Source organism: Sparus aurata, chromosome 5 (assembly GCF_900880675.1).
Source record: "Sparus aurata chromosome 5, fSpaAur1.1, whole genome shotgun sequence".
In the NCBI taxonomy this organism is placed as follows: domain Eukaryota; kingdom Metazoa; phylum Chordata; class Actinopteri; order Spariformes; family Sparidae; genus Sparus; species Sparus aurata.
Genome location: NC_044191.1, coordinates 31,939,508 through 31,965,600, shown reverse-complemented (window position 1 = coordinate 31,965,600; position 26,093 = coordinate 31,939,508). Strand labels below are relative to the sequence as shown.

Here is a 26,093-nt window from a genome sequence, read left to right as displayed (position 1 = left end):
CACAGACACACGAGAGCTGCAGCTGAACAACAGGAAGCTGCTGCACAACCATCACAAGCACGCAGCCACTGTCGACAAAAATCTAACTTTTCTTTTAGCTTTTTAGCGTTTTTTTTACATTTTCGGGCCTTTAACCAGCTGCTCTGCTTTTTGTTTTCAGTCTTAAAGCACACTGACTCCATACTTTCCACTTTGTAATCCTTCCTTATCTGGCTCTCATCCCTTCCCAGACTTCCTCTACCTCCCCATGAGGCCCGTTATCTTTCCCCCCTCTGGACTCTACGGAGGCCGGTGAAGGACATCCGCAGACGGTTTTTACCTCTATCTCAGCACAGAGACGCCCCGTGTCACCGTCAGCCAGCGCCTGAGTCACCCAGAGCTCACTAAGCCACTTTTCAAACAGATGCTCGCCCCCGTTTTTCAGGCAATTACTAGAGTCAACACGCAGCATCTGTCCAGCACTCTCTGCTCATTCAGGAGGCAGCTCCCAGCATGCACTGCGTGACAATGGCCAGGGTGAACTGAGTTTTTTTGGGACTGGGCCCGGGAAAAAACTTCTGGAGGGCCCATTTTCACCACAAACAGGCAGAAGAAATATTCAAATAATTGACATAATGAGTTTAAATTATGAGATGAGAAGTCAACATTTTGATTTTTGATGTTTATCATGACAAAGCTTCAATTTTGGGGGGTTTTGTTTTTTTTGTACCAACCTACAGAACTCATACTGAGACAATAAGTGAACTTGTAAAAGATATTTCATACAATAATTTATTTCTAGCACGTCCTGGACCGTGTAAACTAAAGGAACAGTCAGTACATCAGATCAGCTTAGATTTATGAATCTATTCTTTATCATTATAATTGTTTCTTTTCTGTAATCATAATTTTTTCCCTGTTCGCTTTACGATCGTTTTATCATCTGTATCTGTTTATGTTTCATGTTTTAATTCAACTAAAATTAAGTGAGTGGGTGTTTAAAGAAGAAAATGGAATTTGTAACACTGCTGTTGTTTGTGCAGATTGTTGAATACAGTTTGGTTGTAAATATATATGTGTGTATATATAAAATTGTATTAATCTGAGACTGTAAATTGAGATTTTGACATTATTTTGACCTAAAACATCATAATTATGACTCAGTAACTGTGTTTTGTCATCATGATAAAACCATCGTTACCAAAAACCACTGATTGAAAAGTATATTTACTCATCTACTGTACTCTACCATACAGTTCTACCTGTATACCTGGTGGAGTATTTCCATTTGCTGCAACTTTATACTTCCACTCTGCTACTTTTGAGGTAAATATTGGACTTTTACTACATTTATTTGATGACTTATGTTACAAGTTAGTTTGCATGCTGCCTCAGAGCACATTTGGATTTAATTTATCATCAGAAAACAGATTCTGATAATCAGTGAAATGCAGAATATGGGATCAGACTTTTGATTCTTCAGTATGTTTAATATCAGATCATTTTACTCAAGTACTATTTGTATGGGTGAATTTCACTCAGTGGAAGTTCCCAAAAATGAAAACTCAAGTCATCGTGTCCTCGGCCTCCTGGTGATGGAAAGTCCACAGAACATTTGTTGCAGCGCTCTCCTGAACAACACAAGAATCTGGGGGTGCGTTTGTTTGTTAAAAGCATAAAATGGCTCCGTACAGCTCGTCTGGCACGATCCAAGTCTCCACAAGCCCAGAGATCCCAAACTGATGTGATAACAACCTCGCCACGCAGTCGGGCTTCAGGGGAGAGTGGTTGCACTTTAAAAAGGGTCTAACTAACATGTTTAGTGCTCTCTGGAGACTTTGATTAAGATGTATGGAGCCATTTTGTGTTTTATTGTGTTGTTGATTTCCCCATCAACCTGCAGTTTCGCTGTGAAGCTCCAGGAATCTTCTGTGCACTACAAAACGTCACCTGACTTTCCATCAGCACAGAAGTGAAGAGATACTGACGGTTTTCATTTTGAGGGGGAGGGGACTCATTCTTTAAATCTGTGACACAGCTGAGGACTCTTTTTATCTCCTCCAAAACACTGAAATTCTTGTCAGTGCACCAAAACAGACGAAAAAGCAAGAAACCTGCTTTTTCTGCTGCATCATTACAGGCTGATCATTAACAAGTGAAGCGAGCAGCGACAGTATGGAGAGAGATGCAGCGGCCGTGGGCTTCATGGGGGATTTCAAGCTTCGTAAAAATCATTTGGAAAATGAAAGTGAGCGGCGGTAACTGTGAAACAAAAGCCGAACGACAACCTCGGTAGTTTCCTTTATTTCAATCGGCGCAATCAGCTCTTTAAATGCACGACTCATTCTTTCACACATCCAATAAACATCCACTGGCTGCTGCAGTGGAAAAACACAGCCGTGCTCCCAAGTGCTGCACACATGCACACACACACAGTAAAGTGGTTGGACCTACTTGGCCTTGTTCCCTGTTGCCATAGTTAAACATTTCATTAGCAGGACGCCGGCTCTCTGAGCGGCTCTGCACTCTGAGCAACAACAACAAAAGCTTTTATTAAAGCAGATGGTTATTTTCCAGGTTCATACACGACCTGCCTTCAGGAGAAAACCAACCTTGTTTTTTTTTTAAATTGCACTTGCAAAAAAAATGAAGCTTCAGTCATTATCTACTTGTTTCCCCGACCTACTTCAGCTGATAACGAGGCTTGCAGAGCTGTTTTGATGTGAAGCTCCAGAAATCTCTCCCTTCTCTCTACTGCGTGGGAGCCAGTAGATTAATTATCCGACTGAATCGTGAATTTTCAGGTGAACAGGTCCTGCCTCCGCTTTCAGGCGCGGAGACAAGCTGTCACAATCCTGCCACATTTTTCCTCCCTCCTCTGTCTTGAAGTAGAGCAAAGTTCAAGACCCTGTTTGGTTTTTTTTCAAAGTGTCTTTGCTTACAGTTACACGTGACTCTCTGAAACTTAAATGCATGTGTTCTATTTTCAATATGATTCAACCTTGGCTAGAATACTTGGATAAGATCGTTCAAGGTTTTGTTTTTAAAAAAACATGGATGCCGCAGCCCTCCTCCACTTCCACTATCTAGCATAACCCCGCTGTGTGCGTCATGTTCTGCCTCAGAATGCGTCAAGAACGCGACGAGAACCACCTGCAGCTTCCTCTGAGGCGCGCGTTAATCTCACAGAGCTCTGAACGCCAGGTGTTCATTTTGGCGTGGTCGTAGGGAATCACTGCGTAAGCTTCTCGTATGAATCAGTAATATGAGCTCATTGCATAATCCAGATGCTCACAGGCACAATGCAAGGCTTGGCTGATGGATATATGTGTGTGAAACAGTAAAAAAATACAGTTAAAAACTTTGACTATTCTTTGTTAATACGTTACATGTTTGCATTCTGACAATTGCATCGCCTCGTTGAAAAACAAGTTGTATTAAAGACCAACCACAGCACGCACACAGTCGTTTTATGTGAGTGTTTGTCTGCCACTGAAAGCCGCCCATCCCAAACAAAAGCAGTGGGCTGAGCGATGATGTAAGACTGCTAGAGTGTGTGTGTGTGTGTGTGTGGTCAACTGATGGCTCTCTATCAGACCCAGTCAATCATCTTCAGCCCTCATGTGGTTGGAAAATGGACACTTATCCAGGCAGAAGGGCTCTAATGGAGCATTAAAGCATGCACGATATTCCCCCGCTGAGCACCAAGCAGCCACTTTCACCTGACGCCGCTGCATTACATCACTGCATCGGTCTGCGCACGGCGACTGCGGCGGCCGAGACATGACAAACAAACTGCAGCTTCGCAAGACGGCGGTCATAAAGACGACCCTGTGGTCTCTGATGATAATAAAGTTTTATTCTAGGAATGTATAAACATCAAAAAGTATTAAATTACAAAATATTTAAAATGATTTTTTTAGTAAAAACTGGCCCCTAGAGTTCATGAAAAAAAAAGCTGTTTAGCTTCACTGAAGCCCAGCTGCTCTCTTCTCCACACAGGTTATATGACGATGGATCCAACAGACCGAAGCTCTGAGCTCTTACATAACTAAGTCCTCCTGCCAGGTCCTGGTGTACTGCAGCATCAGCAGACGCATCACTCATTCAAGACTATCGCTGCACATTTAGACGGCATAAGCATTCCTCGAATATCCAGCGGTAATTTCATCCCGCGTCTGATCGGCCAACAGAGGAAAAACCCTCGGCTCCGTCACGCTGGCAGCTCTCCAGTCCCAGCAGCTGTTAGAGCGCGGGGAAAGTGGACACCGCTCTGACTGAGAAGCCTGTAACCTTCCTGTAAAGTCATGCGCAGGAGTGAGAGATCACATGAAAGGTGTCGCACATCATCGGACGTTTGCACCAGCCGGAGGAGAAAGGTCGCCCGGGTGAACAGGCCGCACAGGGTGCTGTGGAGACGGGGGTCCGTGAGGAGAGCCAGCCAGGCCGGGGTCAACGCCTCAGCTGGAGACAGAAGAAATAATGTGACACAATTCAGACCTCACATATGAATTCATGAAACACATTCAAACACTCGGGCCGACAGGTTCATGTGGTACCTGACTGGAGCTCTTTACAGACTGCGAGGCCGTCCTGCACCTGCGCAGCGCTCTCCTCAGCCCACACGCTCAGGCGCCGAGCCAAGGCGGCGGATTCAGAGGATTTCTCCGCCATCTGCAGCAGGTACGGCAGCACATGTGCAGACATCACAGAGGGCTCTGCAAACACATTGGCCTCATCCTGCTCGTACAGGCTGGAACACCTGAAACAAGACAAACAATTACACAACACGGAGGAGCTGCTCACACTGGTGTTTGACCAAAACTCCCGCGTGACTCAAACACAAGTAGGCAGCTTCAAGCCGACACTCCCGACGCCTGAAACATCTTCATGTATAATAATCAGGGTTTGTACACGTTTTTCAAGGTCAAATTCAAGCACTTTTAAGGGTCATTTTAAAAATTTTCCAGCACCTTATTGCTGGGGTAAAATACATATCTAAAGGAGTTTTCTTCACTTTTTATCACAATTATGTAAATTGTATTATGCTGTAAATATCTAAAATTATATTTCATAATAGCAAAAACTTCAGATATTAATTATCAAGTCTGTGTCTCTCACAAAATTGGGATCAGAGTTATAATGTCAAGCACTTTCAAGCACTTAAACTAAAATCCAAGCACTTTTCAGACCTTGAAAACACAACATTGAAATTCAAGCACTTTCAATGATTTCAAGCACCCGTACGAACCCTGTAAACTGCCCTCTTGGGAGCCAAATCGTGTGCTAAAGTGCCCTCTTGAGAGCCAAAACACACTAAACTGCCCCCTTGGCTGGTTAAAACATGATAAACTGCCCTCTTGGGAGCCAAAACGCGTGCTAAAGTGCCCTCTTGGGAGCCAAAACACACTAAACTGCCCCCTTGGCTGGTTAAAACATGATAAACTGCCCTCTTGGGAGCCAAAACGCGTGCTAAAGTGCCCTCTTGGGAGCCAAAACGCATGCTAAAGTGTCCTCTTGGGAACCAAAACGCATGCTAAAGTGCCCTCTTGGGAGCCAAAACACACTAAACTGCCCCCTTGGCTGGTTAAAACATGATAAACTGCCCTCTTGGGAGCCAAAACGCGTGCTAAAGTGCCCTCTTGGGAGCCAAAACACACTAAACTGCCCCCTTGGCTGGTTAAAACATGATAAACTGCCCTCTTGGGAGCCAAAACGCGTGCTAAAGTGCCCTCTTGGGAGCCAAAATACATGCTAAAGTGCCCTCTTGGGAGCCAAAACACACTCTAAAGTGTCCTCTTGGGAGCCAAAACGCATGCTAAAGTGCCCTCTTGGGAGCCAAAACGCATGCTAAAGTGCCCTCTTGGGAGCCAAAACACACTCTAAAGTGCCCTCTTGGGAGCCAAAACGTGTGCTAAAGTGCCCTCTTGGGAGCCAAAACGCGTGCTAAAGTGCCCTCTTGAGAGCCAAAACACACTCTAAAGTGCCCTCTTGGGAGCCCGAATATTTGCCTAAATATCAGGAAGACCCAAATAGGTAAGAATGCCTTGTAGACAGCGTTTCACAAAGTTTATACAGTTTCTTCCATCGCGGCAAGTCTCAAAATTGAGTGTTTTTTCAAGGGAGTCTGGTGACTTTCTCCACAGAGGACAGAGAAGAGCCCAGTGAAAGTTACTGTTTACTCTATTTGTAAAATGATTTGTCTGAAACCACTCATTGATTCAGAGAGCTAACGTACCCCGTCTCTGAGGCCTCCTTCAGCACAGATCTGAGGTCAGGCTGCGGCAGGTTACCCAGCAGCACCTCCAGTGTGCCCGGACCGTCCCAGCACTCCTCCAGCAGCAGGTCCAGCAGGAGCGGCAGGGCCTGGTTGACCTGCATGAGGTAGACGCTCCTCTGGCTCGCTCCTCCTCCTCCTCCTCTCGCGTGGTGGAGCGTGGAGGTGAAACAAGCCGCTCTCGTCCTCACCTGCTGGCTCTGGTCCTGAAGCAAGTGCAGGCCTGTGTTGATCAACCTAAAAGTGAAAGAGTCAACAATAATTACTAAATAATTTCAGCTCATTAGATTGTTTTCTATTCATTTGGCTTCCCTTCATACCTGCTCATGACGGCAGTGTGTCGTTCTGTCATTAATGTGACTCCAGCCACGCACAGAGCTTCAGCACACGCCATCCTCAGCACCTCGGGAGCGTCCGGGGACCGCTGGCGCTCCAGGACACTACACCACCGCTGGACCACAGATATCTTTGGACTGATTAACACAAAGACAGTCAGAGCTGCAGGCAGGGAGTGTTCCAGTGTGTACATGCCAAACAATAAAACGTGTCAGACCTGGAGTCGGGCCACTGGGAGAGCAGCAGACTAGCCACATGCAGAGCCTGCGACAGAAACTCTGGGCCGCCCCGCTCGTCCTCCAGGTCCCCGAGCAACAAATCCAGACACTCGGGCAGAACCGGCTCCTCCAGATGTTGGGGTAAGGGAGCAGAATCTCCGTCAGTGCCCATCACTGCTGCCAGGGCTGCGAGGTACGTCCTGCGGTACTCCACACTGCAGCTCAACAACGCCTCCTTCAGGTTCGACTGGAGACACAGAGCATGTGTACAAACCTTCACTGAATGTGCTTTTAAATGCCAACATGGTTTTTCATAGATTAGCTGTCATCAGGCTTCATGTTCTCTAAATGAACGTCGCTGCATATTAAACATCTGATACATGAGGAATAAAATTATTTTGGTTTGCTTTAATCACACACTGATGCGAGGAGTGATGTGACCATTTAAGTGGCTTCCATTAGTTCAGCTCTTCAAGTTATTCAAACACCTTATTACTTAAGACTTGCAGTGCACAGTGTATTCATACTTGCCAACCTTGAGACCTAAAAAATAGGGAGAATTGTGAAACCAAAGTGGGGAGATTCAAGAACTGTGTTTCCCGCCTCTGGTGAGATTTAAAGAATGAAGATAAATTAAGACAGATGCAACATTAATGTGTCAGCTTCATTTAGGTTTTTGCCTCCTCGCCTTAGAGTCTGAAAACACCACTGCCGTGTGTTTGTCAGCCTCTCGATGAGATTTGACGCGACACGACCCGATCCTTGTAACTGACAGACAAAAATCAACCTTTAAAGCTTTACGGAAGAAATGTGAAATCTTCTCTCCGGAGCCTCTAATATTCTTTCTCCTCTCCTTTTATAAGTGCGTCTCTCTCTCAGTACAGCGGACTACACATTGCACAGCGCCAGACACTAAGTCTGATGACGAAAAAGTGTAAAAATCGCCAATAATTTGGTAAAAATATGTGAATTGAGACCAGGAAGGGAAACCGAGAGAGAGGACTGAAGAATGGGAGTCTCCTGGGAAAATCAGGAGGGCGGTGAAATAAACGACCGGGCCACATGAACAGTAGCCTCGACCTCTTCACACCGTCTGTCGTATCTTATCGAGCTCATTTAAAGGAGAGTCAATTAACGGCCGACAGGAAGTTCATAGGAAGGCACACCTGGCTGCTCTGGATAATGTAACACGACATGTTTATCTACATGACCTACATGAGCAGAGCGTGATAAAAGGACAGACATCCTCAGCGTGACTGCGCTTAAGTCTCCTCGATGCCAGAATATAATAGTTTATAGACACACCCTTTCTTATGTCAGAGAGGGAAAAAAGATCTCCAGTCAGATTTCAGCTGTAGTTAGCATTATGTTCTGCTTCCTCTGTTTCCTCCCATTGTGCTCTAAGAAGGTCGTTATACGTCAAGCTGCTCGACAGGTTTTTTTTTGAGAGAGCTTCTTTTCTCCGCGCTGAAGTCTGGAGAGCAGGTCGTGTCTCACCTTCAGCACCCTCTGGACGACCGTGGTCAAGCTGCCCCGTTGCAAACACCGCCCCTCCACCACCCACGTGACCAGCGACAGCCTCAGGTCGGGGCTCGCTGCAGAGAAGTAGTCCCAGATTTGGCGTGCCCACGTTGGGTCCGCACACAGAAAGTGGATGGCTTGCTGGTGGAAGGATGACAACCCGACCTGTGGAGGATACAGAGATCAACAACTCTTTCAGTGCCAGTGATGTGCACAAGGGGGGCAGGCTCGCACGCACGCTAAAGTGCCCTCCTGGGAGCCAAAACACGTGCTAAAGTGGCCTCTTGGGAGCCAAAATACACTAAACTGCCCCCTTGGCTGGTTAAAACATGATAAACTGACCTCTTGGGAGCCAAAACACGTGCTAAAGTGCCCTCCTGAGAGCCAAAACACACTCTAAAGTGCCCTCTTGGGAGCCAAAACGCGTGCTAAAGTGCCCTCCTGGGAGCCAGAACACGTGCTAAAGTGCCCTCCTGAGAGCCAAAACACACTCTAAAGTGCCCTCTTGGGAGCCAAAACGCGTGCTAAAGTGCCCTCTTGGGAGCCAAAACACACTCTAAAGTGCCCTCTTGAGAGCCAAAACACACTCTAAAGTGCCCTCTTGGGAGCCAAAACGCGTGCTAAAGTGCCCTCCTGAGAGCCAAAACACACTCTAAAGTGCCCTCTTGGGAGCCAAAACACACTCTAAAGTGCCCTCTTGAGAGCCAAAACACACTCTAAAGTGCCCTCTTGGGAGCCAAATCGCATGCTAAAGTGCCCTCTTGGGAGCCAAAACGCATGCTAAAGTGCCCTCTTGGGGAGCCAAAACACACTCTAAAGTGCCCTCTTGGGAGCCAAAACGTGTGCTAAAGTGCCCTCTTGGGAGCCAAAACGCATGCTAAAGTGCCCTCTTGGGAGCCAAAACACACTCTAAAGTGCCCTCTTGGGAGCCAAAACGTGTGCTAAAGTGCCCTCTTGGGAGCCAAAACGCGTGCTAAAGTGCCCTCTTGGGAGCCAAAACGCATGCTAAAGTGCCCTCTTGGGAGCCAAAAATGTTGTGCTAAAGTGCCCTCTTGGGAGCCAAACGCGTGCTAAAGTGCCCGATTGCGGCCAAAACACACTCTAAAGTGCCCTCTTGGGAGCCAAAACCGGCTCTAAAGTGCCCTTCTTTTTGCCCCTGCCCTTCAAAAAGTTTAGGTTAGGTTTTTCATGTAAGTGTGTGCCGGTTGAGCACCTGCAGCTCCTGTTGTGGCGTCTGGAGCTCAAGCATGAGCGTGTCACTGAGCTTGGACAGGTAGGACTCGCAGCAGAATCTTCTCAAAGCGTCTGCCACTCTGAGGTACGCCGCCCTGACCAGGGGGCAGCGCTGAGCCCGAGTCACCAGCCACAGCGAGGCGTCCACCCTGCGCAGCACCTCACACAGATCAGCTGACGGGGTGCTGGGAACAAAAAGCGGGATGTAAAAAGCCGCGACAGCGTCCGATGAAAAACCAAACAGCTCTTTAAAGTCTCACCTGACCGTGCAGAGCGCTCTCTCTAGAACGGCTCTGATCTGCAGCAGCTGTCCGTGCAGCCGGTTGTGGCAGCGGCGCTCCTCCGGATTGGGCAGCTGAGCCGTCAGTTTGACGAGGATGCTCTCGTACTCTGAGGGGGGAGTCATGGCAACCAAAGCCTTGGAGGCCATCGCTCTCACGCCGTAGATCGGGCTGGCAGACAGCTGCAGCAGAGGAGGCAGGAAGTCGGACAAAGTTCTGGCCGAGGAAAAACCAGAGAGGACATTCACTTTCTCAAATAACGTTCAGTGTCCTCAGAGGCCTTCACCACTGCTTTGTATAAACATTACATCATTTATTAAAGGAATAGTGCAACATTTTAGGAAATACGCTTATTTAAATCCTAAAAAAGAAGAGACAAACATTACTCTCATCAGTTAACTTAAGCTTGTCTTTTTATCCGACTCTTGGCCCAAAAAAAAAGCAAACATATATTTTTCCGAAACTGTCAAACTACTCCTTGAGCGGAGGAATCTTCACCTGACATTAGCTTGTAATAAAAACCTACATATCAGGATGAAAACCACAGTTAATTCAGTATTTACTCAGTTGAGTCTTGGACGCCGGGCTGGAGTTGTGCTAGCAGAGTGAGGACCGGGTACAGCGAGGGCTGCAGGTGGAGCTTGGCCTCATCAGATGGACCCTGGAGGTCCTGCGCTGCCCCTCTCAGCTCGCCCAGAAGGAACGGCTGCAGGGCGGGGTAATGGAAGAAGAAGGCGAGCGGGGACATGCCGTGCTGGGCCGGGCCACACTCCTCGCTGCTGGGCCGCTGGCCGAGCATCCGCGAGCACAGAGAACCTGGAAACACAATTTGAATCCCTGTGGTGTCTGGTGCGGCAGTTAAGAGATGAACCTGAATGTGCCGGCGTCTTACTGTAGAGCTGCAGCGCGGCGTTCCTCATGGCCCAGCAGGGAGAGCTGAGCAGGGTGAGAGACAACATGGCTACAGCTGGAGCAAACTGCAGCACAGCCACTCCCAGACCGGAGCCACGCACCAGGGCCTGCAGAGTGTGAACCGCACACACCTGGAATGGAAAGAAGGCGATCACACGGTCACATCTGTCACACACACTATCACACACGCACTCCTTCTTGTTGCCTTGTCTACAAACCTGAGGCAGGTCCAGCGTTTGGTCCCATCTCTCGGGCAGAGGGGTTTTAGCCGTCTCCAGTAACGTTTGGATACTGTGAGCCAACAGGAGTTTTGCTTTACTTCCCTCTCCTGCTGACAGGACACACAGGATGAGCATAGGCAACCCTGCAGCCCGCCGGGTCACAGATGTGGAGCGAGGCGACTGCACCACCTGTAGCCCCTGAGACGGACACAGGAGAGGGAATATACCTGTCAGCCACCAATCCAGAGTCTCCTTTAATGCATGAAAGGAAAGTGTGTCATCCCTCACTTGTTTCAGCATGTCGGCCGGGATGTCCTGAAGCTCTGCATCCCCGCTGCTCAGCAGAGACGCGCAGAACTTGGTGAAGCCGCTGCAGCATCCTTCGACTGCCCCCTGGTGGAGAGAGATGCGTTCCTCAGTGAAGAGCAAGAGAGTGGAGGAGATTCAGACTTAACGCCTCAAACTGCATTTATTAAAAAAACGTACCCACTGACGGCACTTGAGAAGAATGTTCTTGAACACTTTTGATGCTCTTATTAAATCCTCTTTTGTCAGAAGGCACTCAGTGGGCTTGGATTCAATGAGAATTTTCTCCACCAGACAACCTAAAAAGATCCCGATTTCCTATTAAGACAACGTGAAAGAAAAGGATATTAGGAAATAATACACAACATTTTTAACAGTTTTAACGGTGCGTCCGGCTCTGTTCTACCTTGAGGGAGACCCAGCAGCAGGTGAGGACGAGGCTGTGCTCTTCAGACAGCAGGACACACTCCTCCTCCTCCTCCCCTTGGCCTCCTCCAGACGCCTCGGCTATCAGCGAGCTGATGGCGTTTCCCATATCACAGAAAGAAGGGGGGACATCTACGACGGAAGAGATTTACATAAATAATCCTGAAATGTTGTTGACTTCATCCACAATTCAACGTTCTTTCTGCAGATTGCTCCGTTTACCTTTTTCAGTGGCACAAGCATCCAGGTCTCCGTACAGAACGCCCAGCAGCAGCAGAGAGATCTTCTCCAGCAGGCCGAGCACCTCGTCGCTCAGACTGCGGTCGAGTGTGTCGTGGACGCTGCCGGGGGCCTCGAGCAGACACCTCTGAAGTGCACTCAGAACTCCTGGAAGATGAGTCACGACGGATTTTAAAGAACGCAAAGGAATTCCAGGGATCAGCGACATCGTGACCAGAAGTTCACATCTGTATATGTTTCAACATTTGTAAGTCTGAAGCCACTGGGTACTTTTAAGAGAGACTTCAGGATCATTTCCAGCCAGGTATGTGGTGACATTTCAATATGTGCTTGTAGCGACAAAAGCGTGTGATTTCTAAAAAGAACTTGTGACATCTCCAGCCGTGTTTGTGACACAAGGCAGGTTGGTTTTAAGGAGATCTCAACACTTAACAAGTTGAGAGCTGAGAGCTGAAGTCTCACCATGTATAGGTTTGGTCCTGGCAGCGAGCATCATGTCACCCTTGGCTGTCAGATAGTGTTCCTCCAGCTCCGTCACCAGGTATCTGACCAGGCTGGAGGCCTTGGGGTCACTTCCGCTGCCGTCATTAGGCAGCTCCTGTGATCTAAGGGTGGAACAATAACTGATTACTGCTCGTCCTTTGCATCTATACTTCTGAACGAGAGTATGTAGGAGGAAAGGCTTACTTCTGAAGGAGGACCTTCATCATCAGTGCTCCCATCTGAGCCTCCTGCACTCGAGGGCTGCACAGAAGCTGCTCGGTTCGCGTGAGCAGCACGGCGGCGATATCATCTGGGAAACTGGCCGGGAAATATCTCAACAATAACCCGGCTGAGAGCTCCCGAATCTGGAATATCAAATAAAATTCTTCATGCATTCCCGAAAACTTGTGTAAAAGACATACGAGGAAAGTCAGTGCGGCTCTACCTCGTTTGTAGAATCCTCCAAACAGCTGATGAGGACCAGCTGTTTGGTCCTGCAGGTGAAGTCCCACAGTCCTCTTTGTCTGGCACAGTTAATAAGAGACGCCATATTCGCTGCAAACATTATTTCATGAGGCTCGTTTCAATTCCAAACCAAATAATAAAAAACAAGAAAAGGTTTTTTTTTTGGCGTGCATTTTCCGATCATAGTTTTTCCAGACTGACCTGGAGGTTGTCCTTTCTTCTTGTCCGGGCTCCAAGTGTCCGTGCAGGTTTCCAGCACAGCACACAGCAACAGCAGCACGGTCTTCTTCCTCTGATAACTGTGTCCTGGTGCCAGATAGCCGTACGGGAGTTGACCCAACCATTCCACAAACCCTGCAGGATGTACAGAATGAGGTTTTTAAGAATGGAAAATAGACAAAGGAAGGGAAAGACTGCAAAAAAAGGCAATTTATTTCAGGTAATCTCACCTATTCCCTGCTTCATTATATCTTGTGCCTTCTCTGCGTCGTTGGCATCTCCTTTCTTTTTGCTCTTCCGTCCCCTGACATGCGCCAAGCAGCCGTCTCTGATACGAACCAGAAACCTCTTTACTCCGGCCTGAAGATGTTGGCGAAAAGGCGAGGACTCACAGTTGAGGTTCTGAGGAATAAACGTCCTCATTATTGACATCTCCTCTGCCGTTGGAGTGTCTTTTGTCTTCGGGCTGCAGCAGAGGACGTTCAGAGCAGCAAGACGCACTTTGTCATCTGCAGATCCCAGAGCTAGCTGCAGGGTGTTGAGGGTGGAGCTGCCCCGCAGAGCCCAGGGAGAGCCTCCGGTCACGGCCCGGTAGGAGCTCATGATGCAGGCCCAGGCGTGGAGGTGGCCGGGGGCGAATGGGTCCAGACCGGCCAGCAGAGGATGAACAGCAGCGGGGAAGACCTGAAACGTGCAGGGTAATAACAGTGTTGAGCTGTTGGTCTGCAGGAGAGTCACATCGGACGTCAGCGCGTCGTATAGGACTGCCCGCCAACGCCTCGCCCACTGATTGGCCAGATCCAGCTCGTCATGAGGAGCAGACTTTTGTGAGCCATCACACAGCTCTCGCCTCTGCTGCTGGATCAGACTCTTGTAGATCTCCGACCCACACGGGGACAGGTGATTGGCCGACAAGCACTTCAGGAGGTGATTTGGCATTTCGGCATACTGATCCAGCACCTGATCGATTAACCAAACATGCATCAGAGTCAACACGACCTCTCCAACAACATTAGAACATGATAAACACTGTGATTACTCTAATCCTCACCATGTCGGTGCCCACGTACGGCAGCACGGTGCAAAGGCGCTGATATTTGACTTTGGTTTCCCACGGCACTTTGATTATTCGCTGGAGCAGAGCAGAATAAAGAGGCTTCTCGGTGTCACGGAACTGCTCGCAGTCCATCTTATAGAGGTCGAGCAGCAGACTGAAGGCACTGCGCACAATCTCCGACACACCTTCCACCTGACAAAACACAGAAGGACACATCTCAGCAATGCGTCTTTAACAGTGATGTGCCCAATTGTTGAAAAACGCGCGCTAAAGTGCCCTCCTGGGAACCAAATTGTGTGCTAAAGTGCCCTCTTGGGAGCTAAAAAAGCGTGCCAAAGTGCCCTCTTGTTTGGCAAAACACACTAAACTGCCCCCTTGGCTGGTTAAAACATGATAAACTGCTCTCTTGGGAGCAAAAACACGCGCTAAAGTGCCCTCTTGGGAGCCAAAACGCGTGCTAAAGTGCCCTCTTGGTTGGAAAAACACACTAAACTGCCCCCTTGGCTGGTTAAAACATGATAAACTGCTCTCTTGGGAGCCAAAACACGTGCTAAAGTGCCCTCTTGGGAGCCAAAACGCGCGCTAAAGTGCTCTCTCGGGAGCCAAAACGTACACTAAAGTGCCCTCTTGGGAGCTAATACACATGCCAAAACGCGCGCTAAAGTGCTCTCTTGGGAGCCAAAACGCACGCTAAAGTGCTCTCTTGGGAGCCAAAACGCGCGCTAAAGTGCCCTCTTGGGAGCCATAACGTGCGCTAAAGTGCCCTCTTGGGAGCCAAAACACATGCTAAAGTGCCCTCTTGGGAGCCAAAACACATGCTAAAGTGCCCTCTTAGGAGCCAAAACATGCGCTAAAGTGCCCTTCTTTTCGCCCCTGCCCTTCATAAAGTCTGTGCACGCCACTGGTCTTTAAACTATTTGAGAAGCTGACAGGAAGTCAGTGAGGTCATGAGTTATTGTTCTCAACACTGCAAACAAAAAAGTCAAATAATCCCCTTTAACTTCATTGTAAATATGTATGCATATATTTATTTTTTTTTAATTGCAATAACATAACGGTGTTAATCAAACTCACCGGGCTCTCTGCGTTGGTCCAGATTATGTGAAAGAGCTCTCGCTGCAGGCTGCTGTCATCAGGCAGAAGGCGAGCGCCCGTCATCTTCCAGATATCAGCCAGACATTCTTTAACTCTCTTCAGCCACAGTGTCAATACTGCAACCACATGTCACATTACAACAAGTGATATGACAATTGATGCATGTGAATAAACAAACTGGACGTAACTCACCTTCAAAGGCAAAGTAGAGACAATCCAGCTTCTCCTCACACAAAGCACAGACCAGAGGAAACAGACCCTTCAGGAGTAAACACGTCTGATGAAAGAAAAGGGAAAAGATGGATTTGGTCATGAAAAGCAGGATCAACTAAAAGTAAAGCTTGTTTCTGAAAGTTTGGCTAGATTTACTTCATCCGCGTGTGAACTGAGCAGGATGTGAGGTCGACAGCAGGTCAGGAGGCCTCTGCTCACAGCCAGCCGGTCCACTCCGTCCCTGCAGACGGGGCAGCACTGAACCCGGAGAGCACCGACAGTCAGCAGCCACGGCTCTGAAAGAAAATCTCCAGGAATTCACACTCAGCAGTAGAATCTGTAGCACGTATATTTATGGTACAACATGAGAAAGATTTACGGATGCTCCAGCTGTTTGTCCGACAGCGTTGATGATCGGTTGCGTACCTGAGTTAGAGACCTGCAGCAGACTCCAGGCAGCAGCTTCTCCAGCTCCGCTATCCGGTGCCGTGTTGACCAGCATGGCCACAGCAGTGCCGGCCAGAAGACGAGTGTCCCTGTTGCAGCACTGCGACACAGGACACACCGACTGTTTAGTTAAAACGCTTTATCATCCGTCTGTTTCCTGCCACTCAGGTGTTGTGAACCCACGATCTTGCAAGACATTTTCCTAATCTTACCGAGTTTGTTCTTTTTAACGACAGACCAATGAACCAACCAACTAATGAAGCAGTGAATGGTAATAATCGATTGTGTGTCCTCTTCCTCGCTCTCTAGTTTCATTAGCGTTTATCTGGAGAGAACTGGCCTCACACCAGCTCACAAACTCATCCAGGACACCTTGTTTCATCATCAGCAATCGAGCCAATAATCTGTGTGTCACCAGCAAATTTACCAATGAAAACATCACATGAGTGAGTCCTACATTATTAAGAGTAGATCAAACTGGAGAGGTGTTGGTCTTCTATCAGTCAAGGGCTTGATTCTGCAGATACTTGAGTAAAAAAAAAGGTAAAAGCAGAATTACGGATTCAACTTCTTTACTCACGTCAACGTAACAAATGAGGGTCTGAAATGTACTCAACGCACCAGAAAGATGTTTGATTGTGGAAGTGTGTTCCCAGGACAACGACAGAGTGTAAAAAATAAGAAAATACAGGCACACTAACACGTCTTCTTCCCTTTTTTCTTCCCATCTTGCTACCTCTGCGCTGATGAAATGGTTGAAATCAGTTCTGTGATGTTGGGAAGGCGGCGTGCAGTGACGCAACACAAACAAATAATCCCTCTCAGATGCAGGAAACTAAAGTAACGAGCCTGTAGGAAGTTTAGATATCTGTGTTCGAATGTAGGAAGCAAAAGAATACATAAATGCTCAAGCAAAGTACAGATGCTTCGGTAACAAAGTATAATCACAAACCTGTCCCAGTATGATGTCCATGAGAGCCTGCAGGATCTTCTGCACCGTCGGGCTCCTGTGCTCCTCGTCCCACACCAGAGGGGCCACTTCGCTGTGCAACAGCTGGAACATCTGCAAACACACCTGCAGAGACGACAGTCCTCAGGTCAGTGAGCAGCGGCTGGAGCGACTCCTGCAGCACACTCGCTCCTCACGCACCTTGACAGCGATGTAACACAGCGGCCCATCTCTGAGGGATTCCTGCCGCAAAACGTGAGGGAAGAGCTCGGACACTTTCCTCAGCAGGGACGGGTGTGACTGTCTGTACGCCTCACGACCAGCGGCGCTGTCCTCCAGGAACATACAGGCTGAAAGAGTGACATGAAAAGTTTGCATGAGAAATGAGGCACACTGGAATAAAACACCATCTTCCTCTGATACCAACCTCTCTGCAGGTCCTCCAGGGACAAGATCTGAAAAGAAGACGGATCAAAGTTATCAGCGGTGACTTCACGCAGACGTCAGGTGAACACATGTGAGGGTTGAGCTCTGTTACCTGCTCACTGTGGACGACAGACTGCACACACTGATGGGTTTCTCTGAGCACCAGCTGCCGGTCCACCTTTGCCAAATGCTGCAACATCTGTCGAGCAAATATGACGTCGCGGTGAGATTTAATTGTAGTTCTACGCCGTGTAGAGCGAGCAGACGTGCTGTGGGACTGACCTGGTCCACTTTGCGACAGGCTGTGGAGATGTGGACCATCTGCAGCTGCAGGGAGATGAGCAGCCGGACCAGCAGCAGCAGCAGCAGGTGTGTTTCCTGCAGCACCTGCAGCTGAGGCTCAGGTGTGTGTCTCAGCAGCTGCACGGCCTCCTCCAGGCAGCGCTCCTTACACCTCTTCACACTGCTCCTGTTCATGCGGGGCGGGATTATTCAGCTGGAATAACACGGGATGAATGTGATGCTGTCAGGCAATGCAGAGGTTCACAGACACAAACCTGGAGGCTTCACGCAGCTTCTCAGTGAAGAGCCTGAGAGTCGGGCTGATGTTTCCAGCTGTTCGGTCCTCGGAGGTCAGACACTCCTGCAGACGCGTCATCAGCTCCTCAAACGACTGCATGTTGATCAGATCTGCTCTCTGTCGCTCCTGATGCTGTCACACAGACACCGGCAGCACGCTGCTTCACTGGTCACGTGACTTCTCTAACTCTACTGTCGTGAGAGCAGCTGTCACGGAGCAACCACAGCGACACAGCGCCGCCTGCAGGCCGGTCAGGGGTCTGTTCTGCTGTCAAAGTAAACGAGCATTGTGCAGTTTTAGGGAGGAAATTATAATCATGCCTGCACAAACAATGTCTTTGTTTTCATGAGTGAATAAACCGATCAACAAACGACAATTTTACACTGTTTTTCTTTTATGTGGCGGACCCTGCCACTTCTCTAAATGGTAAATGGACTCAAAGTGCTTGTCACATTCACACATTCACACATTCAGACGCTGCCATGCAATGTGCAGACTTGCTCATCAGAACCAATTTGGGGTTCAGTATCTTGCTCAAGGGCACTTCGACATGCAGCCGAGAGAACCTGGGATTCGAACCAGAGACCTTCTGGTTACTAGACGACATCCTGAGCTACGTGCTATATCAATTTCATATAATTTTTTTAATTTTACAGCAAAGAAGCAAGGTCCACACAGTAACCGCTCAAATAAACAAATCATTTATTTAAGATAACTCGACAGAAAGAAACTATGAGGTGTAGAGTCAGGGGTGAAAGGTGGATGTTGGGTGCATCAACATGAACCAAGGCTAACTAAACACAATCATAACCAAAACAAAACAAAATTTAGAGCTCAAAAAGGCACCAGGGAGAGAGGGAGCCATCATGTAATCACCTCAGGAGGAGGGAATAGATGTCACAGAAAAGAAAAACAAAATCACAATTTATGAAACTGCATTGACAGAATACCTGATACAAATTATATAAAATGTGTAAAATGTGTGGATCCAAGAGGAGGAGCGAGCAGGACGAGGCATCACCGAGCGGTGAACGAACCACACGACCTCCTCTCCTCGGTGGTGTCCTGGAGGAGGGCAGGACACACAAGATAATCAGCAGTAAAACACAAAACATCAGAGTGAAGAGGCATCAGACCTTATGGATATGAGGAGAAAGTAAAACAGAGCTCAGGGTATGACACATTTTAGCTTCAAACAATGTTCTGGGGACCTTACCTGTCCTGAAGGACTTCCTTTATCAGAATTTGAGTCCAATTTCCATCTATGTGCTGCCAGTTACCAGTTTTTTGTGCCACTTTAAGTCTTGAGAGGATGTTTCTCATTTTAAGTCGCTCACTGTCTGCTGTACCTCTCCAGGCCGGCAGGGGGCGCTGCTGTGCCTCTGAGTACAGTCATGGCTTCTCCAGAACAAGAAATTTGCGAGGCTGTGATTCGCTGAAACCCGCGTTGCCATGACTACCAGTTTACAACTATGTCGACTGTAATCTGAAGTGAATCAAATGGCTAACGTGGTTGTTTTATTGTTGTCCTCCTATACTTCACGCCTGGTCACGTCTGTTTTACTCTTCATTTCCGTGGCTCACACACAAAACACTGTCGGTAAGACCTTGTTATTAAAACTACGCCTGATTTATCCAGAGCTAACGTTACGCTAGCAAACCTAGCCGATGCTAAAGAAACAGCTAGCTAGCTAAGAGCTAGTTAGAAGACAAACCTGTCACTTCAGCGTAATTCCACACATATTTCACGTCGTTTTCATACAGCTGTCATAGCAGTAAACAGACATGTCACCCCTTATGTTGAACAGTTTTCCAGCCGTCCTTTCTGACCACAACTGGGCCAAAGATTGCTGCATTTTTGTTGGGAAACACGTCGGACATCTCTCTGTATCTGAGGACGGTTTCTCCCTCCAGTGAGACAGGTAAAAACTGTAAAGACCTCCTGCTGCATCTGCTTGTATGCGACTAGTAGACTGCCACGTTTGTTCCCCTGCAGCTATGTGTATTGCTCTAATAGCTACCAGAATATTACCTCCCACTTTTTCAGTGAAGGAAGTAGTGTTTAAACAAATGTTGTGTTAAGAGTCCACCACGCTCCTGTTCAAGAGAGCTGGAAGGCAGTCATGTGGCTACTGTGTGCATGTGTTGTTTGTCATTTGGACAGATTTGATGATGATTTTGTTTTCTTTTACAGGAAGCATTGGTCCTCCGTCATGTGTAGCTGAAGTAACACAGTGGGTGCTCACAAGGGAGCAGGTGGGAAAGGTAGGAAGCCAATCGTGCAGTGAATCATTCGATGGGTTTATGGAAACAAAACCATCCACAATTAATTTATTAAAGCGTGTGTAGTGTTTGAGCATTTTTCCTCATGCCTCGTGTTTTATTTCCAGTCTGCAGTTCGAGTTCGGCTGAGTCTGGATAAAAATCTGCGTTTGTGTGGTCAGAATGAGACGGACGCAGACTGCTGTCCGAAGCCACTGTGTGTCCTGGAGACGCTTCAGGTGTCTGCCTGTGTGGGCGGCACGCCTCAGGCATCGCTGCTGATCCAGGCCAGGATACATGCCCTGCTGATGCCTGCTACTGCTGGATCTGGTACTGCAACAGTAACTTGTTTCTCATCATAACGGGTCATTCTAACGGTGTGCCACATTTCAGATAAATATAAATCTCCTATTCATTTCAGATAATAAAACTGTCATTCCAAACCAAGTGTACCAAACGCTGGGCTCTTGTCCGTGTGACCTTACATTTGGGGCATGCGATGTACGCTGCTGCTGCGACAAGGTATTTACACCGCTCGCATTGCTGTAAGAGCAGTTTCGCATGCATTGAAGTGAGTGTATTTCCTCATGTATTAATCAACAATTACTGATCTTACACCCGTTCACTCCTAACAGGACTGCTCCACTGAGATTTTGAAGCTGTTTGCGTCCCACTGTCTCCCGGGGCCGTTTGGTGGCCAGGTCTCTCCTTCTCCAGATTATCAGTGCTCTGTGCAGTCTGCTGAAGACTCCTCAGACTGGTTTCCGTTTTTATGTGTTCACTCTCCACCTGAAAACAACCCTTACCTCGGGCTCTTTTACCAGGGAAAAACAATGTGAGAAATGATCAAATATCTGTTTTCTTTCTTTCTAATGTATTAATATTTGTGTCTCGTCTTCATCATTTATCTTTTGCCTTTTAATTTGTCTAGTGCAACTAAGCGTGGCCCATCCTTTCAGAGGCCCATTTTGTCAGCTCCACTTCCAGATGACGTTTATCTTCAAGGAAGTCCCATTTTCACAGCGAATGACCGGTACTTCACTGTTCCCCAGGTGAGTTGTGTGTATGTTGTTTTTTAAGTTCCCGTTCTTTTGTATGCATTACCAAAGCTGTAACAACTGATGCTTGTATATGTCTGTTCCACAGACGGTGCTCGGGCGCTGTGTGAATAATGCTCCTGTAGCGTTTTTGAAGAATTTCCGAGTGGAGTGTGCAACTCTGCTGCACTCGTGTCCAGCTGGACCCCCCTTACAGACACTACCAAAGGATTTGACAGTGAAAGTGAAGAATGGGCAAGGGGGTATGTTTGACCCGCTGTCGCATGGCTTCTTCAGTACATTGTTGGTTCTTTAAATGTCTTCAAAAGTATTTGTCTTCAAAAGTATTTCATGTTTTCCAGGTGACGCTGAAGTGGATGTAATTGAGGAAGTGGCCATCGACTTGAGTCCATTTATTTCAGGCACAGATGCCGTCGCCTCTTCGGGTATGGAGATTACAGCACACCATCAATAAAACAACTTAAACTGACTAGTAACTGTAATGTTTACATTTCTAAATATTTCTCTGAAGATGAGAGGCTGGTGTGTGAGAATGTGACCTTAGCACTGGATTACAAATTCTATTGGAGAGGAAACGGCATCACAAGAATCTCAGTGACACACACTGTGGGGACCATCTTTTTGAATAGTGGCGGTAAGTACCCAGTGCTAAATACCTCTAATAGTTAGTCGATATGTTTGCTGTAAATTAGCTTGATTTTGGTATTGTGTCTCCTTAACAGTGGCGTTAACTACAAGGTATTCTGCTGTGTTTCTAAATGGAGAATTTGCTGGTGAGCCAAACTCGGGAAACCCAGGTACGAGCAAGATAAAACACTTTTCCTGAGAGTGGTCGTTGCAGCGACTGTTTTGTAGAAAATTCTTCCTGGTACATGTTGAAGTGGGTAACACAAACATATTTGAAATGACAGGTTATCAAGTGGGATTGCCTGTTATCGCTGGAATTGTGGACACTTTGGAGAATGATACAGGCTCAATACAGAGGTCATCAATTAATCTTTGGAAACCAGGTAAAACCCATAAAGTCATGTTGTCGATCACAGTGCCACTACTAGCATGATATAGAATTACACATTTTTCAGTCATAACACGATGACTAAAAGGCACAACACCATTTTCTGTTCTGGCTTACAGTGGGTGATGGATTCTGTTCCACTGCTGAGAAGAAACCGGTTCTGTTTGGGGAGAATTCAACATCAGGATGTCTGCTGCCAGTCAGTGGACAGAATCTGACACAGTGTGACCTCCTGAGGTGAGAGGCCCAGCATGAGTTCATGTTTGATCTACCGTATATCTGTATGTATTTGTGCTAAAATAAAATGTGTTTTCTCCTTTTAGGGAGACTGTTACTTCTCTCCAGGCAGCTCTGATTACAGCCACATATGTGGCAAAGAGTGGAAATCCAGATTACCTAACTATGACGGACTGGGTGAACATAAGCTGTGAGTAGATGGTGCAAAGAAACAGTAAATGCAATCTTCTCTCAATGTATGATTGTGTTATTAATTAATGCATTTGTTCATAAAACAAATTGTGCTACGTTCCGCCAATATTTATTCTTTTTGTTCTATGTGTCACACACAACATGTCACTTTCAGATGTGACACTGAACTCAAGCAACACAAGTTCATGCTATGGGATTCCGTCCCACCAGCATATCCATGTTTGGAGTCTTATTACCAGCACTGTAGATGGCATACCTCAACGGGATATCCGTGCCGTGCAAGTCAGGTGTGTAACAGGTGTATGCTCATTGTAATGCACAGTGTAAATTGTATTCTTATTCAGGAGAATATATTGGAGGTTACAGGTCACACAATGTCCTGTTTCCCATTAATATTATAAGTCTTTGTGAATTGAGAAGCTTATTTTGGTCATGTTTCAGCTACAGCCCGTCCACCTGGGCTCTGGATTGTGGAGGAGGTGACGTCTCCTCCTGTGTGGACCCAACAGAGACTCAGTTGTTCCCCATCACCTCCTCTGTCACCTTTACTGATATTCCAATCAACACGGGACCACCAAAAACAAGGTGCTTAACTTCAGCCAAATGAATTACTTCCACTAGTGGCCCGACTGATTCTAACCTCGAGTGTGTTGTTGCCTTTTTGTTGTTTCCCCCGTCAGGTTTCAGATCAACTTCACAGAGTATGACTGTGACCGGAATGATGTTTGTTGGCCTGAGCTCGCCTTCCCCATCACCAAGTATTACACAGGTGGGATTTTATCTAGACCTGGAAAATCTGAGCGGTATATTATCATTTCCATTCATTTAACATTCAGTTATTTGGAGAAACAAATGAGTTACAGAGAAAAGTCATCAATCGAGTATCAGGATCATTATTTCCATTATTCCATCATCAGAGCTGAAAGCCTTATGGGTTGGTTTAAAGGAAACTTCCTCAGTTTTACACATTAAATTGTCTTTACAGTACTACTGCATATGAGAGAAAAGTAGTATATTCTGCATGTCACTCTGTGGCTGTGTTGCATTATGGGTAATGTAGTCACCAGGTTTTGAAAGGCAGGCCAGTCTAGCATGGCATGGTGCCTACATTACCCACAGTGCAACTTACTCAAGACCATTTATATCAAATTACTTGCAGCTTCTTCTGGAGCCACAAAAGGGTTTATACTACTTTTATTACATGCACATTCATACTGCCTCAAGACCTGTAAACACACTTTAATGTGTAAAATTGATGCAGAGTCATTGCTAAATACAATAGTAAGCAAAACAATAAGTGCAATTGATGATTGGTTGGGTGAAAACTGCTTTAATTATGACAATGAACTGACAGAACTGCTCCTGTCTTTCCTCTGTCCCTCCTAGGTGAACCATATTCTCAGTCGCTGGCTAAAGGCCTCATCTTGGTTTTCTTCTTTGTCACGGCCTCGATTCTTGGGACTCCGTGGAGACAAATCCGACAGGCGTGGAGCTGTGCTGCTCTTTAGAACTCGGAGAAGACGAGTGGAGAGAATGAAAGGTTGAACAAGATGATTCGACATTGTTTGTAATAGTATAGTTTGTACATGTTTGTAATGTGTGGGAATGTAAATACTTAAATTGATGCACCATTTTGTAATAAAGATATTTTTTTATGACTTCCCTTCTAATGCTTTTCATCAAAACATTATCGATGGCTTTGAAAGTGAGTAGGACTGAAGTGAAAATCCTCAAATCAAATCAGTTTGTTTCAGAGCAGAGCTCGATTCGGGGCCATTTATAATTCAAGTTTTAGGTTTCCTTTGAGGTTTCAACGTTATGCAGAAAACACCAAGTGTAACATCACTGGTCTTCCTCATGATTCCACATCAGGGCTGCTGAAAGGCCCCTGGCTGACCATTAGGTTTCAGTTTCGGCCCTCAGAGTGAAATAGTATTTGCTCCCCTGTTCCAGAGCTTTTTACTGCCTCTTTTCTGACCTCACTGTGAGGGTGGATCAATATATCATCCAACTGAATCAGGTCAAAACATTAAAAACTGAGGAATGAAGATTGTCTTTTCTCTATTTTCCCATTCATGCATTTCTTTCCTCATTGTCTGTCCTCCCTTCATCTACTTGATAACTTAAGTTACTCTGCAGACGCTGAATCACAAATTGTTGCTTTAATATGATACGATGTACTTTATTGTCCCCACCAGCTGGTATTAGTCATAACTAATAGGTTGCACATAACACATATTGCACCAACCCCATAATAAGAAACACCATGAAACCATTGCACAATCCCCTCAGCCTCAAGCAGCTTTGTTTAAACGTTTGATAGATGTACGCACGAATTAATAAGTGAAGCTTTAAGTACATTTCTAGAAGTAAGGTTTCAACTGTGGTGAATTTTCAGGTTGGGTATTCAACAAACATTCACTCTGGAGACACCCAGCGGCATTCACCCAGTGTTGGCAGCAGGGACAAACAAGACCCACCTGTTTTTATTACATTTTACTGCTTCTTCTATTTTATATGAATACTTATTAGCACAATTCAGCAGTTGTTTTTTGAAATAGTTTCATTGTCATGTGACCCAGTGACTCAAACTGAATGGGAGAAATATATGAATTGTAGTTGTGTTTGTTTCGTCTTCATATTCTCCTGACAATAAAACAAAAATACCCATAGTGTGCGTCTCAAAACTGTTGTTCAGTTTGCTACAACCACTTTGGTATGTTGATGTGTCCTATGTGGCCTGTGAAGTGATAGATTTTGGTATTGGTACATGGAAGCTATTGAGAAGAAATGCTGAATTTTCATGATAAATATTCATGTAAAATGTGATAAAAAAAGGCACGTCTTATTTGTCCCATTTAGTAATACAATTCGGCACTGATTTGGAGTCACTGGGTCACATGACATGGAAGCTATTGAGAAGAAATGCTGAATTTTCATAATAATATTAATACAAAATAGAAGAAGAGGTAAAATCCAATAAAAACAGGTGTGTCCTATGTGACATGTCTATGGATATAATTCGGCATTGGTTTGGAGTCACTGGGTCACATGACATGGAAGCTATTAATAAAAATGCTGAATTTCCATAATAAATATTAATACAAAATAGAAAAAGCAGTAAAATCCAATAAAAGCAGGTGTGTCCTATGTGACATGTCTATGGATATAATTCGGCATTGGTTTGAAGTCACGCGGTCACATGGCATGGAAGCTATTGAGAAGAAATGCTGAATTTCCATAATAAATATTAATACAAAATAGAAGAAGCAGTAAAATCCAATAAAAACAAGTGTATCCTATGTGACATGTCTATGGATATAATTCGGCATTAGTTTGAAGTCACCCGGTCACATGACATGGAAGCTATTGAGAAGAAATGCTGAATTTCCATAATAAATATTAATACAAAATAGAAGAAGCAGTAAAATCCAATAAAAACAGG

General features: G+C 46.3%; 2 protein-coding genes across 2 annotated transcripts; one reads left to right on the top strand and one right to left on the bottom strand.

The window, feature by feature from the left end:
* Positions 1-108: 108 nt before the first annotated feature.
* Positions 109-18,223, bottom strand: LOC115582181 (thyroid adenoma-associated protein homolog). Its single transcript, XM_030417985.1, has 31 exons — positions 17,862-18,223; positions 17,587-17,773; positions 17,417-17,503; positions 17,306-17,333; positions 17,080-17,228; positions 16,882-17,004; positions 15,909-16,029; positions 15,639-15,778; positions 15,462-15,546; positions 15,249-15,385; positions 14,169-14,366; positions 13,348-14,077; positions 13,100-13,252; positions 12,879-12,988; positions 12,638-12,798; positions 12,413-12,555; positions 11,933-12,097; positions 11,691-11,842; positions 11,465-11,602; positions 11,267-11,371; positions 10,976-11,176; positions 10,738-10,888; positions 10,409-10,661; positions 9,825-10,061; positions 9,545-9,749; positions 8,308-8,496; positions 6,810-7,057; positions 6,577-6,729; positions 6,218-6,493; positions 4,539-4,741; positions 109-4,443 (listed from the first exon to the last, which is right to left on the bottom strand). Exons 1-31 carry the CDS (start codon positions 17,981-17,983, stop codon positions 4,193-4,195), a joined length of 5,601 nt encoding a protein of 1,866 aa, XP_030273845.1. The 5' UTR covers positions 17,984-18,223; the 3' UTR covers positions 109-4,192.
* A 1,099-nt stretch (positions 18,224-19,322) lies between these two features.
* Positions 19,323-24,309, top strand: tctn2 (tectonic family member 2). Its single transcript, XM_030415995.1, has 18 exons — positions 19,323-19,484; positions 19,693-19,806; positions 20,079-20,149; positions 20,275-20,476; positions 20,568-20,668; positions 20,782-20,981; positions 21,078-21,198; positions 21,293-21,446; positions 21,546-21,629; positions 21,716-21,838; positions 21,927-22,001; positions 22,116-22,214; positions 22,339-22,456; positions 22,543-22,646; positions 22,803-22,935; positions 23,090-23,233; positions 23,329-23,417; positions 24,035-24,309. Exons 1-18 carry the CDS (start codon positions 19,385-19,387, stop codon positions 24,154-24,156), a joined length of 2,154 nt encoding a protein of 717 aa, XP_030271855.1. The 5' UTR covers positions 19,323-19,384; the 3' UTR covers positions 24,157-24,309.
* Positions 24,310-26,093: the final 1,784 nt, after the last annotated feature.

Bases quoted from the DNA above. Each gene is read 5' to 3' on its own strand.
- LOC115582181 (XM_030417985.1), bottom strand. From the start codon at position 17,983: ATGCAGTCGTTTGAGGAGCTGATGACGCGTCTGCAGGAGTGTCTGACC. The intron at 17,334-17,416 runs GTAACAGAGCTC...TCTTCTTTTCAG, and splicing joins CTGTCGTCCACAGTGAGCAG to ATCTTGTCCCTGGAGGACCT. The intron at 10,062-10,408 runs GTAAATACTGAA...TTCCTCGGCCAG, and splicing joins GGCGTCCAAGACTCAACTGA to AACTTTGTCCGACTTCCTGC.
- tctn2 (XM_030415995.1), top strand. From the start codon at position 19,385: ATGGCTAACGTGGTTGTTTTATTGTTGTCCTCCTATACTTCACGCCTG. The intron at 21,839-21,926 runs GTAAGTACCCAG...TCTCCTTAACAG, and splicing joins CATCTTTTTGAATAGTGGCG to TGGCGTTAACTACAAGGTAT. The intron at 23,234-23,328 runs GTGCTTAACTTC...TTCCCCCGTCAG, and splicing joins ACGGGACCACCAAAAACAAG to GTTTCAGATCAACTTCACAG.